The sequence below is a fragment of the Solanum lycopersicum genome, chromosome 6 (genome assembly GCF_036512215.1).
Source record: "Solanum lycopersicum chromosome 6, SLM_r2.1".
Lineage (NCBI taxonomy): Eukaryota > Viridiplantae > Streptophyta > Magnoliopsida > Solanales > Solanaceae > Solanum > Solanum lycopersicum.
Genome location: NC_090805.1, coordinates 25,932,640 through 25,948,929, shown reverse-complemented (window position 1 = coordinate 25,948,929; position 16,290 = coordinate 25,932,640). Strand labels below are relative to the sequence as shown.

Sequence of the window (16,290 nt, the reverse complement as noted above, 5' to 3'; positions counted from 1 at the left end):
AGGAGTATCATGTATATAGGATTGAGTGAGTACTTGATATTCTGAGACATGTCATTACATAGTATCATATTGCATTGCATTTCATCACATCATTCATTTTTTATGATTATGTGTTTTGTTTTGTGTTTGGAAAGTACTTGATGTCTAATTACCTTATTGATGAAACTTAAATAGTAAGTGTAATATATATATACTTTTTTAATTAAAGAATTTATTTTTCTTATATAAACTCCTGTCAGTACTTCTTCATTGTCGGTCAATGAAACATACTGGGTACACGTGGTTTCGTCCTCATACTACACTTGTTTTACTCTTTGTGGTGCAGATTCGATTTCGAGTAGGAGCACATATCGAGGAGCAATTTAAGTCCGAATTTAGAGTGTCTTGGAGTTTGTGGTGAGCTGCTTGGCTGATACATGGCCCACACCTCCTTCTATCTTTTACTTATTCTGTTATTCAGTTTTCAGATAGGATATCCCTTATGTTAGATTCATCATTTTAGTTTCAGACTTACATCTTATTTTAGAAGCTCTTGTACTTATGACATCAATTCTTGGGTAGTACTTTTTTTTAGTTTCCTGCATTCGTACTTATAAGGAACTCAGTGTTAGATATTTGGCTAATTGTTGTCTTTTCACTCATTAGTTAGTTACATTTGTTAAAATATGTTGGTTGGCTTACCTATTTGTTGGGAACATAGGTGCCATCACGACTTCTGAATTTGTGTCATGACATCATGTCAAGTGTATTACACACACTTTGTAATTTTAAAATTAATTATTAAAAAATAATTAATTTTTCAATAAAAATAAATAAATAAAATTACCTATTTTCTACCATCTCACCCCATCCTTTCTCATCTGTCTTACGTCCTTTTGCCTCCCCAACCCTACAACCATTTTGTGGTTCTTCTTAAAAAAAAATTAAAAATTCATTAGATTTTAAGTTTTTCCTTCTTTTTTTTTTGTGATTTGTATTTGAAAATTATATATGACATTCTTCTTCTATTTTTTTTTTTGAAAAAAAAATTGAGTCTCTTGTTCTAAAATAATCTTTTCAAAACTAGTTTGATGATAAAATTGTTCTTATAAACATTTTAAAAATTAGTGTGATAAGTATTTTATTTTATATTTTTAAAATAGATTACTCTTTATAGTTTTGATCACTTTTTAAGGTGGCACTGAATCCATCGGCAACTTCTTAACATTGATATTCATTTTCACTTAGACACCTCAAATAGATTTTGTTCATTTTAAACCCATTCAAATTCCATATGTCAATTTTTAATTAGTCATCATGTCATGTCAAGTGTATTACACACACTTTGTAATTTTAAAATAAATTATTAAATAGCAATTAAATTTTCATCAAAAATAAATAAATAAATTACCTATTTTCTATCATCCTAACCCAGTCCACCCCTACCCCATCTACCTTACGTCTCTTTGCCTCCCCAACCCTACAACCATTTGTTTGTTCTTCTTGAAAAAAATTAAAAAAATCATTACATTTTAGGTTTTTTCTTTCTTTTTTGGGATAATGCACAAGTACCTTCTCAATCTATGTCCAAAATCTCACAGACACATTTATACTATATTAAGGTCCTATTACCCCCCTGAACTTATTTTATTAATAATTTTCTACCCCTTTTTAGCGTACATGACACTATCTTGTGGGCCCAACGTTGGTTGACTTTTTTTTTCAAGCTAGTGCCACGTAGGCCGAAAAGGGGTAGAAAATTGCTTATAAAATAAGTTGGGGGGGGGGGGGGTTGTAGGATCTTAGTATAGTATAAGTGTGTCTCTGGGATGTCGGACACAGGTTGAGGGGGTACTTGTGCATTTTTCCTTCTTTTTTTTTGTTGTGAATATGTTTTTGAAAATCATATATGACATTCTTCTTCTATTTTTTTGAAAAAAAAAATTGTTTCTCTTGTTCTTAAAAAAACTTCAAAACTAGTATGATGATTTTTTACAAAAATTGTTCTTATAAATATTTTTAAAATTAGTGTGATAGGTATTTCATTTTATTTTTTATATTTTGTAAGTTTCTTTATCATGATTTTTCATGGTGTAAGATGAAATAAGAGGTAGGGATAAAAATTGAAGAAGAAGAAAGAATATATTTTTTTAAAAAATCTCACGCACTCAAAATGGGTGCATCACACACAATATGACAAGTCTGTGAAACATGTCAAAATGATAAAGTGGGACTCAACATGAAGTGTCTAAAATGAACAAAGCCTAATTGAAATTTTTAAGTGAAAATTAATGTAGATTTTAGGGGCTACTGATGGGTTCAGCCTTTCTAGATTTGGAGCTGAAAATTTGGAGCAAATATTTGAATTCTATAAATTCACATATCCTATCAAAATACAACTCAACAGATCAAAGAGGCTATGCCAAGCCAACAAATTTTATATTATTATTTTATTTTTGTTTAGAAATAATGATGTTCGTAGAAAAAAAGTCTTCAGAAAAAAATGAATGCCTTTTTAAACATAAAAATAACTTAAAATGTTAGATTAAAATAGTCAAATCTTCCTATGAATAAATAAATTTATAACAATAGATCTAACCTAATATATAGTGAATACGTGACGAAAATCTTAATAACATAAATTAACTATTACCATTATAAGGATAACCTTATTTTATAAACAGTAATATTAGTATAAAATGTTTTAAGTTCTTTTACTAATTGGCTTTACTTGTCTAGTTTTATTATACAATTATGGCAAAAAAGAAAAGAAAATTTTACTATCAGATCTTCTAAGTGCGCATCAAAAACACTAAACAGATCTTTTTAATGATATATTGTGTAGATTTGTATGTAAAGTTAAAGAAGAAGAAGATAAAGAAGAAGATATGGAAGAAGAAGAAGAAGAAGAAGAAGAGTAGAAAAAGAATATTTGTTATTTAAAAAAAAAGGTTATTGAGTTACATTGTAAAGTTCCTATTTATAGCAGTTGTGATATCTTGATCACACTTAGTTATTCTAACTGACTTATAATTGATTGTGATCAACTTAACTAATTAACGGAAGTAAGTTAGTTACACTATAACAGTGATGTAGGAAAAATGTACAAGGACCAGGTTCATACAATTTGTTCTTCTTTGTTATTTTCATTCTCAACACTCTCCCTCAAGCTAGAAAGTGAGAAGATGTTAAGAACTCCAAGCTTGGAGCTGAGATGTTGCAGTTGCACTTTTGTAAGTCCTTTAGTAAGCAGATCAGCTGGTTGATTTTGCGTAGGAATGTACTTGGTAGATACTAACCCTTGTGTGATTTTTTCTCTTATATAGTGACAATCAATCTCAATGTGTTTTTTCCTTTCATGATATAATGGATTGGCTGCAAGTTGCATAGAAGATTTGCTATCAGTATGTATGTTGATAAGTAGTGAAACTTCAATGCCAAGCTCCTCAAATAAACCTTTCAGTCATATAATCTCTGTAACAGTGGTAGCAATGCTTCTGTATTCAGCTTCAGCTGAGCTTCTAGAAATTGTTTTTGTTTCTTTAACTACCATAAGAATATATCCTCCATACCGAACAAAGTAACCAGTTATTGACCTTCTTGTTAGGGGACAGGAGGCCCAATCTGCATCACAATAAGCAGTGATAATATTACTTGAGTAGCTGGGCAATAGTAGACCTTGCCCTGGTAGATTCTTCACATATCTCATAATCCTTAATGATGCAGTCAAATGTGACTTCTGAGGTTGTTGTAGAAATTGACTTTATGTCTGAACACTATAGGAGATGTCAGGTCTTGTCATAATTAAGTATAGTAATTTGCCAACTATCCTTTGATAAGCTCCTTGATCAGTTAGTGGATCATGTTCTGTCATCTGTGCCTCTTTATCATACTGTTTAGTAGTCAATTATGAGTTGGTGTCAAGTAGAGTTGCAGTTGGTTTAGATACACTTAGACCAGTTTCAGAAATTAATTCTAGTGCATACGTTCTTTGATGCATTAGTTTACCTTGCTTTGTTCTTGCAAATTTAATTCCCAGAAAGTACCTTAACTCTCCTAAGTCTTTCATATTGAAAGCTTGCTTCAAATGATCCTTTGTTTCTTCAATTAGACACAAATTACTTAGAGTGACCAGCATGTCATCCACATAAACAAGAATCAAAACCATGCCTATTGTTGTCTTCTTTATGAACAAGGAGTGATCAGATTCACATTGTTTGAACTCAAGTTTGAGTAGTGCCTGAGATAGTTTAGTTCAATGTTAGCCAGGTTAGTCAACATTTATCTTTATCGACGCAACAACAAGATCTTATTTGTAACAAGTGGTTTTGTTGGTTGGTTAATTGGTCACATTTTATTCATGAAATGGCTTGGATTAGTATTAGTCTGGATACGACATTCCATTGTCTTGGGGCTTTCTTTAGTCCATAAAGGGATTTAGTGAGTCTACACACTTTATTCTTTCCCTGACTATTAAATCCCTGAGGAAGATCTATATAAATCTCATCAGGTAGGTACTCTTGTAGAAAAGCATTGAATACATCCATTTGATGAATATGCCATTGCCTTTGAGCTGCAATAGCTAGTATTGTTCTGACATTCTTCATCATCACCACTGGACTGAATATGTCATTATAATAAATTCCTTCCTTTTGACTGTAACCTTTTGCTACTAGTCTTTCCTTATACCCCTCTATTTCACCTGTGCTCTTATATTTGATCATATAGATCCATTTGCAACCTATAAACACCTTTCCTTTTGGAAAAGTAACTACCTCCCATGTATGATTATTTTGAATTGCATCAATCTCAAATTGCATTGCCTCTACCCACTTAGGATCAGAAACAATTTCTTTGAAGCTAGCAGGTTCAGTATTTGCAGAAAACTTAGACAGATATGATTGATACGAATGATTTACCTGATCATGTGATAGGTATTTGTCTAAAGAATATGAGGCATGTGTAGCATCAAGAGATATAAAGTCTTTCATCCACAGTGGTGGCTTCTTTCCCCACGTAGATCTTCTATTTTCTTCTTGTACCAGCAGTGGACATGGTTCAGGAACCTGATTTATATTATGTGAAGGATTATTTGTTTCTGCAGGGACCTCCTCAGCTGAACCTGTTCCTTGATCCTGGTCAGTAATAATCAATTGATGTGATGATTGTCCATCATTTAAACCAGTGAATCTGAACAGAGGTGTATGTTTTTTTTTGTAATTTGAATTGAAATATATCTTCCTTGAATATTACATCTCTGTGTACAAAGGAAACATGAGAAGTTAGATTATATAGCAAGTAACTTTTTTGAGTAATTTCATAGCCTAAATGAACAGCTATTCTGGACCTACTTTTTTGTTTATCAGGTTCTTGTATATTTTTATCAAAGCACAAGCAGCCTAACACTCTAAGATGTAACAATGTAGGTTGCTTTCTAAATAATTTTGCAAATGGGGTGTTATTATTAATAACAGAACTAGGAAGTCTATTTATAATATACACAGCAGCTTGAACACATAAACCTCAAAATTTAATAGGTATGTTCCCTTGAAATCTAATAGCTCTTGTAAGTTCAAAAATGTGTCTATGCTTCCTCTCAATAATAACATTTTGTTGTGGAGTATAGGCACATGTTGTTTGATGTACAATGCCTAAAGAACTAAATATGTTTGAGCACCTACTATTCAAAAATTGTGCACCATTGTCTGACCTTATGCACTTAATAGTTTTATAAAATTATTTTTTAACATGTACTAGAAACTGTTGAATGATAGTACTAACATCATATTTTAGTTTCAACAAAAATATCCATGTTTATCTAGACATGTCATCTACAACAATAAGGAAATATTTATTCCCATCATGAGTGGAGGTCTTATAAGGACCCCATAGATCCATGTGAACTAATTCAAAGCATCCAGAACTTTTAGAAGTACTAAGTGTGAAAGGTATCCTTGTTTGCTTAGAATAAGGGCAAATAGTACATTTATTAATTGTTTCAGTTATACTACTTAAATCTGAAGACAACATTCTCTTTAATACTGAACTAGATACATGCCCGAATCGTTTACGCCACAAATCTATATTTAGTTTAGAATCTATTTTCAGTAAAGGAACAGAACAACTAGCTGCAATATGCACATCTTTTGAACTTGTATTTACTTGCAATATATAAAGTCCTCCATCTTCTTTACCAATCATCTTCACCCTCCCATGTGAGAGATCCCGATATATACAAAAGTTAGGGAAAAAAGTAGCAGAATAATGCAATTTCTTAGGACCCGTTTGGCCATAGATTTCCCAAATAATATTTGGGGAAAATTTTGGCAAATAATGTTTGTCCATACAATTTGTCATTATTTGGCAAATATCTCAAATTCTCAAATACTAGTTTTTTCTAGTATTTGGGTCAAATCTCATTATTTGGGATCTTTTGAAAATTAAAATTTTACCCCAAACTTTTATCTTTTACAAAAAAAACCCTCTATAGTAGTTGTTTGTGTTATGTTGCATAATTTTTTTACGTGAACATCAAAATAGTGATGAAATATTTAGTGAATATTAAATAATATATGATTGTTGATGAAAATGATGAAAAATTAACTCAAGGTAATAAAATCATGTGCTTCGTCTACTTCACGATGTATGGAATGATACTTGTTGCACTCGCTCCAAATTACCACATTGCTCTAATGTGATGGAAACTATTTGTTATTGTTGTAACGAACATCCAATTAACTTGTAATACAAACTTATAGTTAGTTTTAATAGTTTTTAAAACTTATGGGTATAAATCATATTTTTCTAAAAAGGTGAAATATATTTCCCAAATCCTATGGTCAAACACATGGTGAAATTTCACCCAAATTTTCACTCAAATAATATTTGCCAAAAATATTTGAAAATTTATGGCCAAACGCTAGCTTAGAGAGTTTAGATACTGATAAAAGATTAAATCGGAATTGTGGTACTTGAAAAACTCCAGTAAATACATCATTATTAAGTAGAACACTTGAACCAATAAACTCAACTAAGGAAACATCACCATTTGGTAAATGCACTTTCGTTGGTTTATCAACTTTGCAAATAGTGAACTTGTTTAAAGAACTCATATTAGCCACCATGTGATTAGTGGCACCTATATCAAAAATCCAACAAGGAGTATAACCATTATTGACAGTAGAGTTGAAACAAGTACTCATACCTGCTTCATTACCTACTACATTAGCTTAATGAAATTGTTCTGGATCTTTGTTTAGAAACCGAATCAATTGTTGATATTGGCCCTTTGACAGATGACATGGTTCCAACTGATGGTTGTTTCTTTCATTTGAAGACTGCCCATGTTCATTTGCAGTAAGTTTAGCAGAGTGGCCTGTAGTTATATGCTTGTGATGAACCTGTTCGTGAGATACTGTACCTCCTTCCATCATTGCATTATATGCATTGTTAGGATCCTTCTTTGAACTTAAAATCTTGAGGATACCCTATTAACTTGTAGCACTTATCTCTAGTGTGATTTTTCAGTTTGTAATAGTCACAATACAGATTTCCATTCTTCTTGAACTTTTGAGTACCACTATTTCTTGAGTACATAGCTAACACATATGCTTGTTGTCTAGAACTAGGATTACACCCTAATATTTCAGCTGAAGCCACTAGTGATTTTTGACTCTCATCAGACATGATCATAGAATATGCTTGATATACTGAAGAAAGTGGACTCATTAACAAGATCTGAGACCTTGCTTGTAAGTATAAATTGTTTAAGCCCATGAGGAATTGAAATAACTTGAGTTCTTGCAAATGTACTACATACTCTTTGGATCTATCACACTCAAAGGAAGGGGTAGGCACCACAACCTCAAATTCTTCCCACAGACCTTTTAATTTTGAGAAGTAAATTGACATAGAACTTGTTCCTTGAGCTATAGTTTCGATTTCTTGATGTAAATTGAAGGTTCTTGACCCATCTAACTTTTTAAATCTTTCATACAGATCTTCCCATACATTTTTAGCACACGTTGCATACATAATGCTTCCAAGAAGACCTTTCTCTACAGAATTCATAATCCAAGATAGTACAACAACATTTATCCTCTCCCAGATACTTTCTAATCCTGAAAATTTGTCCTTTGGACATGATCCATCCACTAACTCCATTTTATTTCTTCCTAACAGGGCTACCTTCATTGATCTATACCACAATGAATAATTCTCGGACCCAACTAGCTGAAAAGAACTAATGTGGTTTTCACTTACATCAGAGGAGTGAAGAAAGAGAGGATGATTATAATCAATTGTTGATGTGGAATTTCCAACTCCATTTCCAGAATTTGATTCTGCATTTTGGCCAAGAACTGTTGCAACATTTGTACCATTCATCATTGTGATTCTTTGAACAATTACAACCAATCTTAACGGAAATGTGATTGATTTATTCAATTAGGAATACTAGTTGATATGGCTATGATACCATGTAGATTTGTATGTAAAGTGAAAAAGAAGAAGAAGAAGAAGAAGAGTAGAAAAAGAATATTTGTTATTCCAAAAAAAAATTATTGAGTTACATTGTAAAGTTCCTATTTATAGTAGTTGTGATATCTTGATCACACTTGGTTATTCTAACTGACTTACAATTAATTGTAACCAACTTAACTAATTAATGGAAGTAAGTTAGTTACATTATAACAATGATGTAGGGAAAATGTACAAGGACCAGGTTCACACATTTTGTTCTTCTTTGTTGTTCTCATTCTCAACATATTGTCAGCATAGTGTGTGACTTTCATTCTTCCATTCAAAACACACATTAGATAAGACGTTTTAAATCGACCATAGCTTATTTTGTTCGATATAACTAGAAGCAGAACTTGAACAATTGTCACACCCATAACTAGAATGTTCTTCTTACGAAGCAACCTCTTTTGATTTCAAATTTCTAACATAGCTTCTTAAGTTTTTTTTTTTTATCATCATAATGTTTTGTAATATTTTTGCTAATTCTTCATCGTAATGGATCATACCTTCTATTTCAATCCTTGTTAGAATTAATGATATGTGAAATAAAGAAAAGTTCATTGATGAACTGATATTGTACTGGATTAGACGTTATAGCTATAATAAGATTTTTAAAAAAATGATACCAATATGATATATGTTATGCTAAATAAAAGATCAAGAACATGAATTCAACAAATAATTAATTCAATCGCTGCAAAATTCACACTCTCGTTGTACCTCAACAAATTAAAAAAAGTAGCTAGCTAGGCAGAATAACGACCCAAAAATTGCCCAACTAATATTTATTGTCATATAAAGAATAAGATATCAAAAAAATCGAATTTCAAAAATCAAAGAGCTCCAATAATTATGTTAACCCCATCTTTATTTGTTATTGGAGTAGAATGTCCTGGTTGAGATTGAACTTGAGAAGGTGGTTGTGAAGGTAATACACCAATAGTTGGTCGTGCCACAAAAGGTGCAAATGGAAGGGGGCCTTGTGAAGAATTTTTAAGATGAACACGACTCTCATTATGGAAATTCACTATCGGAATCCATGAGATTGTTGGTCCTACTTTGGATGATGAAACACCTTGGATATTCTGAGGAACTCCAACCTATATATAAATAAGTGACATATTAGATCAGTGACGTATTCAAAATTTACTTCGTAAAAAAATGATATGTTACTACGTAAGGCATGTGGGCTAAGTTAGGGACTCCAAAAGGTCTACTAATTGGTGACGGTGAAAGTGGGGGCCTTTCTCGAGTTGCACTAGGAATGCCTTTGCTAGCCTGCAAATAGCATCGGTATAACTATGAATTTAACTTATGTACATACAAAAATATAGTGTATATAATTTAAATTCAATAATTAATGTGAAAAAATTTACATATATATATACACACTTACCTGTCCTTTAATTTGACATGTGTCAAATAGTTGCTTCAAAGGAAAACTTGTCTGTTAATATTTCAAATTAATAAGCTAATCATAGGTAATATTTGTTATTTAAGGTAATAAAAACTTACCTCCTTAGAGACTTCAGGAATATAAGATGAAGATTTGGAGGGAATATGTGAATTCTGCAAAAAAAATTTAAAAAATATCAAGATAGGAATAGGAAAGTAAGGGTGGCTCAAGGGGGCAACAATTTTCATAATGGATACTATTATAGTTTTATTTTGTTTAAAAAAATATTGGTATTTCTAAAAATAAGTACAAGATCTTTATTATTTATATAAATATAAAAGATAAAAGAAGAAAGTATATATTTTAAACATCGAAATATTTTAGAATTTTAAATTAAATTAATAAAATTTCATATTAATAAATAATTTTCTTATAATAAGATCTAAGGTAATATATTTATATTACTAATTTTACTAAACAGTAATGCAAAAAGAAAGAAAAAATTATTACCGGATTTTTTAAGTGCACATCAAACACACTCGGTCGACGTTTCTTCTTCTCAATTGATGCTATTCTAATGAAATATTTTTGAGAATGACTAGCTACTTGTGTTGGAGTTCTTGAAGGTACATAACGTTTGGAAATTCCTCTCCAATCGCCTTTACCAAGATTTTCTAATCCAATTAAGAAATAACGATGTTCCTCTTCAGTCCAAGAGGTTCCTAAATAAAATTATATTATTATTTATATAGAATACTAATTCATAAAAGTAGAATAATTAATTACAATATAACAAATATAACAACACGATACGATATTAACATATTTTTTTCTATGAAAAAATGAATTGCCAATTAGAATTTTACTTGCACATTAGTCGTAATAATAATAAAAATGGAATAATATTTAGTTAATTGTAGTATTTTCTTTTATGTGAGAATAAATATTATTTTAATATAATTATATATAATGTATCAAATATCACTCCATGATCCAACATCTCACTCATTGTATATTATATACATATATCACTCATTGTATATTATATACATATATCACTCATTGTATATTATATACATATATCACTCATTGTATATTATATACATATATCACTCATTGTATATTATATACATATATCACTCATTGTATATTATATACATATATCACTCATTGTATATTATATACATATATCACTCATTGTATTCACTTCAATGGGGGACATGTTCGCATATATCCTATATATATATGCATATATCCTATATATATATGCATATATCCTATATATATATATATACATCATTGTATATACAGAATATGTTTTAACTAATTGAATATGTTATAGCATCATTGTATATACGAAATATGTTTTAACTAATTGAATATGTTATAACTATTCAATTTAATGATGGACGCAACATTTTCATTTAATTAAGGGTTGTCAATTGTAAGTTGCAGCAACAATAAATTAAATCTTTAACTTGCTTCAAGAGGTGTTTGACCCTAATATATATCAACTCAACAAAAAAAAAAGTGTCTCTACGATATTTAACATGAGGCCCTAAGTTTATTGAGATACTATCAAAAATCGCAATTGTAAATTCTTTTTAAACAAGTAACGTAATTCAATTGCAAAGGTTAACTAACCCTTTTTTCTATGTCTGATAGAAATAATTGGCCCATCGGAAAGATATCCCGCCTCGACGCCGCCGTTGTGATCATAATTGGCGGCGGCGGCAGCGGCATGTTCTAGATTTCCCAAACTTTTGCTCCGCCTTATAGATTCATAGTCTCCCATCTTCATCTTTGTATCAACAAACCTATGCTGATTTGTATTATTACTATCGTCGATTCGAACTCCAAACAATTTAATTCCTTTCGAATTACATGTTCTTGAATTATGTCCATTATGTCCACAATGTGAACACTTCCTTGCATCTTTTGCCATACTCACATTTTTTTCTTATGTTTTCTTTTTCATTTACAAAAAAAATAGTATAGTAGACGAAGTTTTCTCGAATTCTTGGCAATACAAGAGGATGTAAAACTAGAGAAAGTGCATATTTATAGGTTACACCAATGATTTATTTGCCGTGTAAGTTATTAACTTTGACTTTTCACAAAAAAAATAATTAATTAAAAATATTTTGTACCCTTACCTTTTTTATTTTATTTTCTTTACATACATAGTACTCTATTTAGCATAAATAGATTTTTAGTTCTTTTATTATTTAAACTTCTTTAGGAGTTTCATAATTATCATTCTATTAGATATATACATGTAACCAAATCCTATAGGATACTGCTTAAGTAAAACTCCTTATTTATCATAGTTAGTTAAAAAAAATTGCAGACTTTTTGTTTTAGTCCGTAATCCAAGTTTTGTAATCTAGTTTAAAAGAATTTGAGTATTGGTTTAAGATATATTTGGAAAAAATATTAATAATTGTGTTAACACAATCAAAAAGAAACATGCATGTAAGGAAAATTTGTAATTTAGGTTGGGGAAATAAAAGGGAAAAAAATCTATGATAAATATATTTATATGGATAATCGTGGACTTTGTTGAAATAAAGAATTATTAAGACATTTTTAAGTGTTACTTGCGTATGAAGAAAGAAATTGCTACTTGCCTTATATTTTTAAAATTTTCTTGATGGCAAATTAGTAGATTTTCGATTTTTTTTACCATGTTTGCAATAACTAAGGTTAAGATTATTCCTTAATAAATTGGGGTCAATGGATACAAAATTGGAAGGCATAGCGTCATCCATAAGAATATCATCCTATGTTAGGTAATTATTATGATGGAAAATAGATAACCTAAATAAATTCAGACTAATAATTACAAAAATTTGTTTGTTTGTCATTGTATAATTATAAATTTGTCATGTGATTTATAGCGTGTTGTTTAATGCCACAAGAGTAGTTATATTTATAGATATAAATTTGAAAAACACACACAATTTTTTCCCCAAAATTTAAATCAAGAACGTCTAATAAAAATAATTTTTTTAATAAAATCAAGTCATAGTTCAAATGTCTAAAAGAAATTTACTAATAAAGTGGAGGGATCGTCAATGTATTATAAAAATTTAATTTTTAAAAGATAAATACATTTTGTTAGAAAAATAAATACATGCGTCTTTAAATAAATTATAATTAATAAAATTCTAATAATAAATTTAAGTCTTTTGCCAACTCGTGAGGATATAACGTGAAATTCATGATTTTTCTTCACTTTTAAGTGGAAAAAAAAGGATAGACATGAGTTTTAAGTTTTCTTTTTACGGGTTTAAAATATCTTTGAAGTATCGAAAATGGTAAAAAAAACTATCCTCCATCAACCTATTGGCTCCAAAATGCCCTTTTCACCCGCCTATTGGCTTCAAAATACTATTGTCATCCACATTTGAGTTAAAAATTGATTATATATTTAACGGTTTCAAATTTAAACTATGTAAATATTTTTCTAAAATAATTAGCGCTCAACTATTGGATATAATTTAATTTAGGGCAACTTTCACATATAGCAAATAAAATATTCATATTTGTATGCTATAGCAAAGTTTGCATAATTGCGCTCCATAGCAAACATAGAAACTATATAATTCGCTATACATATACAGTTGAAGCAAATTGTATAAAACGAAGTGTATAAAACAAGAAAGAGAAAAACACTTGGGCAGAGAACTGTATAAAAACGAAGTGTATAAAATAAATTGTATTATTATAAGTGTGTAGAACGATTATATACAATTTGAATTTGTATAAAATGAGAAAGAGAGAAAGACAAAAGAGACTTGACAAGGAATGTACAATTGAATCGAATTGTATAAAACGAGAAAGAGAGAAATTAGATACAATTTTAAAATTCTATAAAACGAGAAAGAGAAAGATAAAAGAAACTGGGCAGGGGAGCATTTTTATTGTATAATTATAAGTGTATAGGACGAAAATATATGTACTTGCATGTGTATATACAATTTTCTCACGCTTTACACAAATAAAAAATAATTTATATATTTTGCTTCTGTTTGTATAAGTGAGAAAGGCGAGGGTGGCGAGCGAGATTTGGGAGAGTGGCTAGCGAGATCTGAAAGAGGGGAGAGAGGGAACAAAAATATATGTATTTATACAATTTTCTCTGCTTTATACAATTTTTATACTCTTGTGTTTGTATAAAAAGTGAGGAAGCGAGCGAGAGATTGGAGGAGAGTGGCGAGCAAAATATTTGGGAGAGAGACGCCTGACATTTTTTTGCAAACGTTTGCTATGGAGCACAATTAAATCAAACTCTAGTTACTTCATTTATTTTAGGTTATTAGTTTGCTATTATATACAGTTTCCCCTTTAATTTATTAATATCATTTATTAACCAACTCAATACCCACACATTACTAATTGAACCTCACCCAATTAATAAAGTGTAAATTTTGTATATAGCATTTTATATAGTAATATTATCAAGTTATGGCATTAGAGTTTCAATTTCATTATGTAGCATTTAATATCTCACTCTATAGCATTTTATTAATAATCATATTGTTAATTATAATTTATTAAAAAGAGTTGTTATTAACAATTGATTACAAATTAAGGGGATAAAGTAATAACGGATAATTAATAATTAATATTAATAATTAACACACTGACAACACAAATTATGAAACTTTTGTTTCTTTATTAATTGCTACATTTAATGCAAGTAGCACGTTTTTTAATATGAATAGTTGCACTTTTTAGGGAGTTTAATTAAAGTTAAATATATGATTAGCACGTTTTTAGGGATATTAAACATTTTCAAATTATCATCATTGCCTTAAATATCTCTAGTTAGTTAAAATAATATTATTTTGTTGAATTAATTCCTTAAAAAACTCTACCAGATAATAACAAATATTTTTGGATTTTCAGAATACTTTTCACATTGTCGTTTTCAAACATATTTGGATCAACGTTACAAGTAGTCTTCTTTCAAAAATTTCACGATTATTTTCAGATTGCTTTCAACGTATAAGTCATTTTTTCTAAAAATTCAAGAATATTTTCATAGCTGCATATTTCACATCCTTTTTTTTAGTAACCTGATAAATTTTGGCGTACAATATATATTTCTATTTAAATTATAATATATGTTTTATATTAATTTTGTATTGAAAATGTATTGTGTTTGTTTAATCGGGGTATTGTATAGGACAATAAATGATATATTAACTATGCATGAAATGTGTATTAATTATATGAACTGATTGTGTAACGTTGAAGTCTGAATTTTTTTTAATAGTCTATGAAGATTATAAGAAACGTGTATCATTTGTGTATGAAAGTCTATTTATTTTTTTCAAAATTACAGTATATGTTTCGAATGAAATCAGAATATATGTTTTGCATTAATTTTGTACAGCGGGTAGGCCAAAACTTGAAAGATGGAAGGGGTTTGCTGACGTGAAATTCAAAAGGACAAAAATGACTTGCAGTAGATGCCGTCAAGTTGGACACAATAGAAAGACATGTTCAAATTATCATGTGCAAAAACAATGATTTTGTAATGTTACATTTGTTAGAAACACGTTTTGTTTTATTGAGTGCAGTTGTTATCATTGACATTTATAAAGTTTGGTTTCGTAAAAAATTGTCATATATATATCATTTGTTTCTGTTACATTTGTCAAAGTTCAATATGACATTTTTAATTCATACAATGCTTATACATTATAAATATACATTGAACTATACTGTCATTCATAAAATGTTCATATACTACTCATACAATGTTCATACAGTATTCATACAATGTTCATATTTAATATGACAGAGAAATTAGGCGTGTTGTCTTTAATTAATTAATAGAGAGAGAAACGTGTGCTGCCTTTAATTGATTAATAGAGAGAGAAACATGAAAAAAGGCGTGCAAACTTAATACGGTAGAAAGAGAAACGTGTAAATAGGGGAGATGTTGAATGTATTGGGGGAAGATAAAAGAGTATTTGTTGATATGAGGGTGGGTAGTTATTGGGTAACCATACAATATGAAATTACTTAAAATCTAATCCCTAATTTTTAGATTTTGTTTTTTAAAAGGTAACTATATAATATGAAGTTTAATTAATATTTAATAAATAATAATTTATTATTTATATTAAAAACATTAAAAGGTAATTGATTAATATTTAATAATTTATTATTTATATTAAAAACTTTAAAAGGTAATTGATTAATCAGTAATAACTTAAAAGGTTTTGTTGATAAAAAAGTAAGTGACTAAATGAAATTAATTATTTAAACATAATAATTATTAGTTAAATAATAAAATAATTTTTTTTATTAATATATTATTCGTTAATATGTTATAACTTGATAATAATATGCTATAAATAGTTTATTTTAGATATTTT

At 29.3% G+C, this 16,290-nt stretch overlaps 1 protein-coding gene across 5 annotated transcripts; it reads right to left on the bottom strand.

The window, feature by feature from the left end:
- Positions 1-9,165: 9,165 nt before the first annotated feature.
- Positions 9,166-11,909, bottom strand: LOC101251190 (probable transcription factor At5g61620). Of its 5 annotated transcripts, none has more exons than XM_010323710.4 (6): positions 11,540-11,909; positions 10,406-10,617; positions 10,015-10,068; positions 9,896-9,946; positions 9,673-9,777; positions 9,166-9,599 (listed from the first exon to the last, which is right to left on the bottom strand). In XM_010323710.4, the coding sequence occupies exons 1-6, from the start codon at positions 11,838-11,840 to the stop codon at positions 9,333-9,335; spliced, it is 990 nt and encodes a 329-aa protein (XP_010322012.2). In that variant the 5' UTR covers positions 11,841-11,909; the 3' UTR covers positions 9,166-9,332. The 5 variants fall into 5 exon arrangements, with proteins under 5 accessions (XP_010322012.2, XP_004240766.3, XP_019069781.1 ...); XM_004240718.5 differs by having other exon boundaries at positions 9,676-9,777; XM_019214236.3 differs by having other exon boundaries at positions 9,896-9,928.
- Positions 11,910-16,290: the final 4,381 nt, after the last annotated feature.

Excerpts from the sequence above, each read along its gene's own strand:
- LOC101251190 (XM_010323710.4), bottom strand. The coding sequence starts at position 11,840 with ATGGCAAAAGATGCAAGGAAGTGTTCACATTGTGGACATAATGGACAT. Across the intron at positions 10,618-11,539 it reads TATCAGACATAGAAAAAAGG|GAACCTCTTGGACTGAAGAG; the intron begins GTTAGTTAACCT and ends AATTTTATTTAG. Across the intron at positions 9,947-10,014 it reads TTCCTGAAGTCTCTAAGGAG|ACAAGTTTTCCTTTGAAGCA; the intron begins GTAAGTTTTTAT and ends AAATATTAACAG.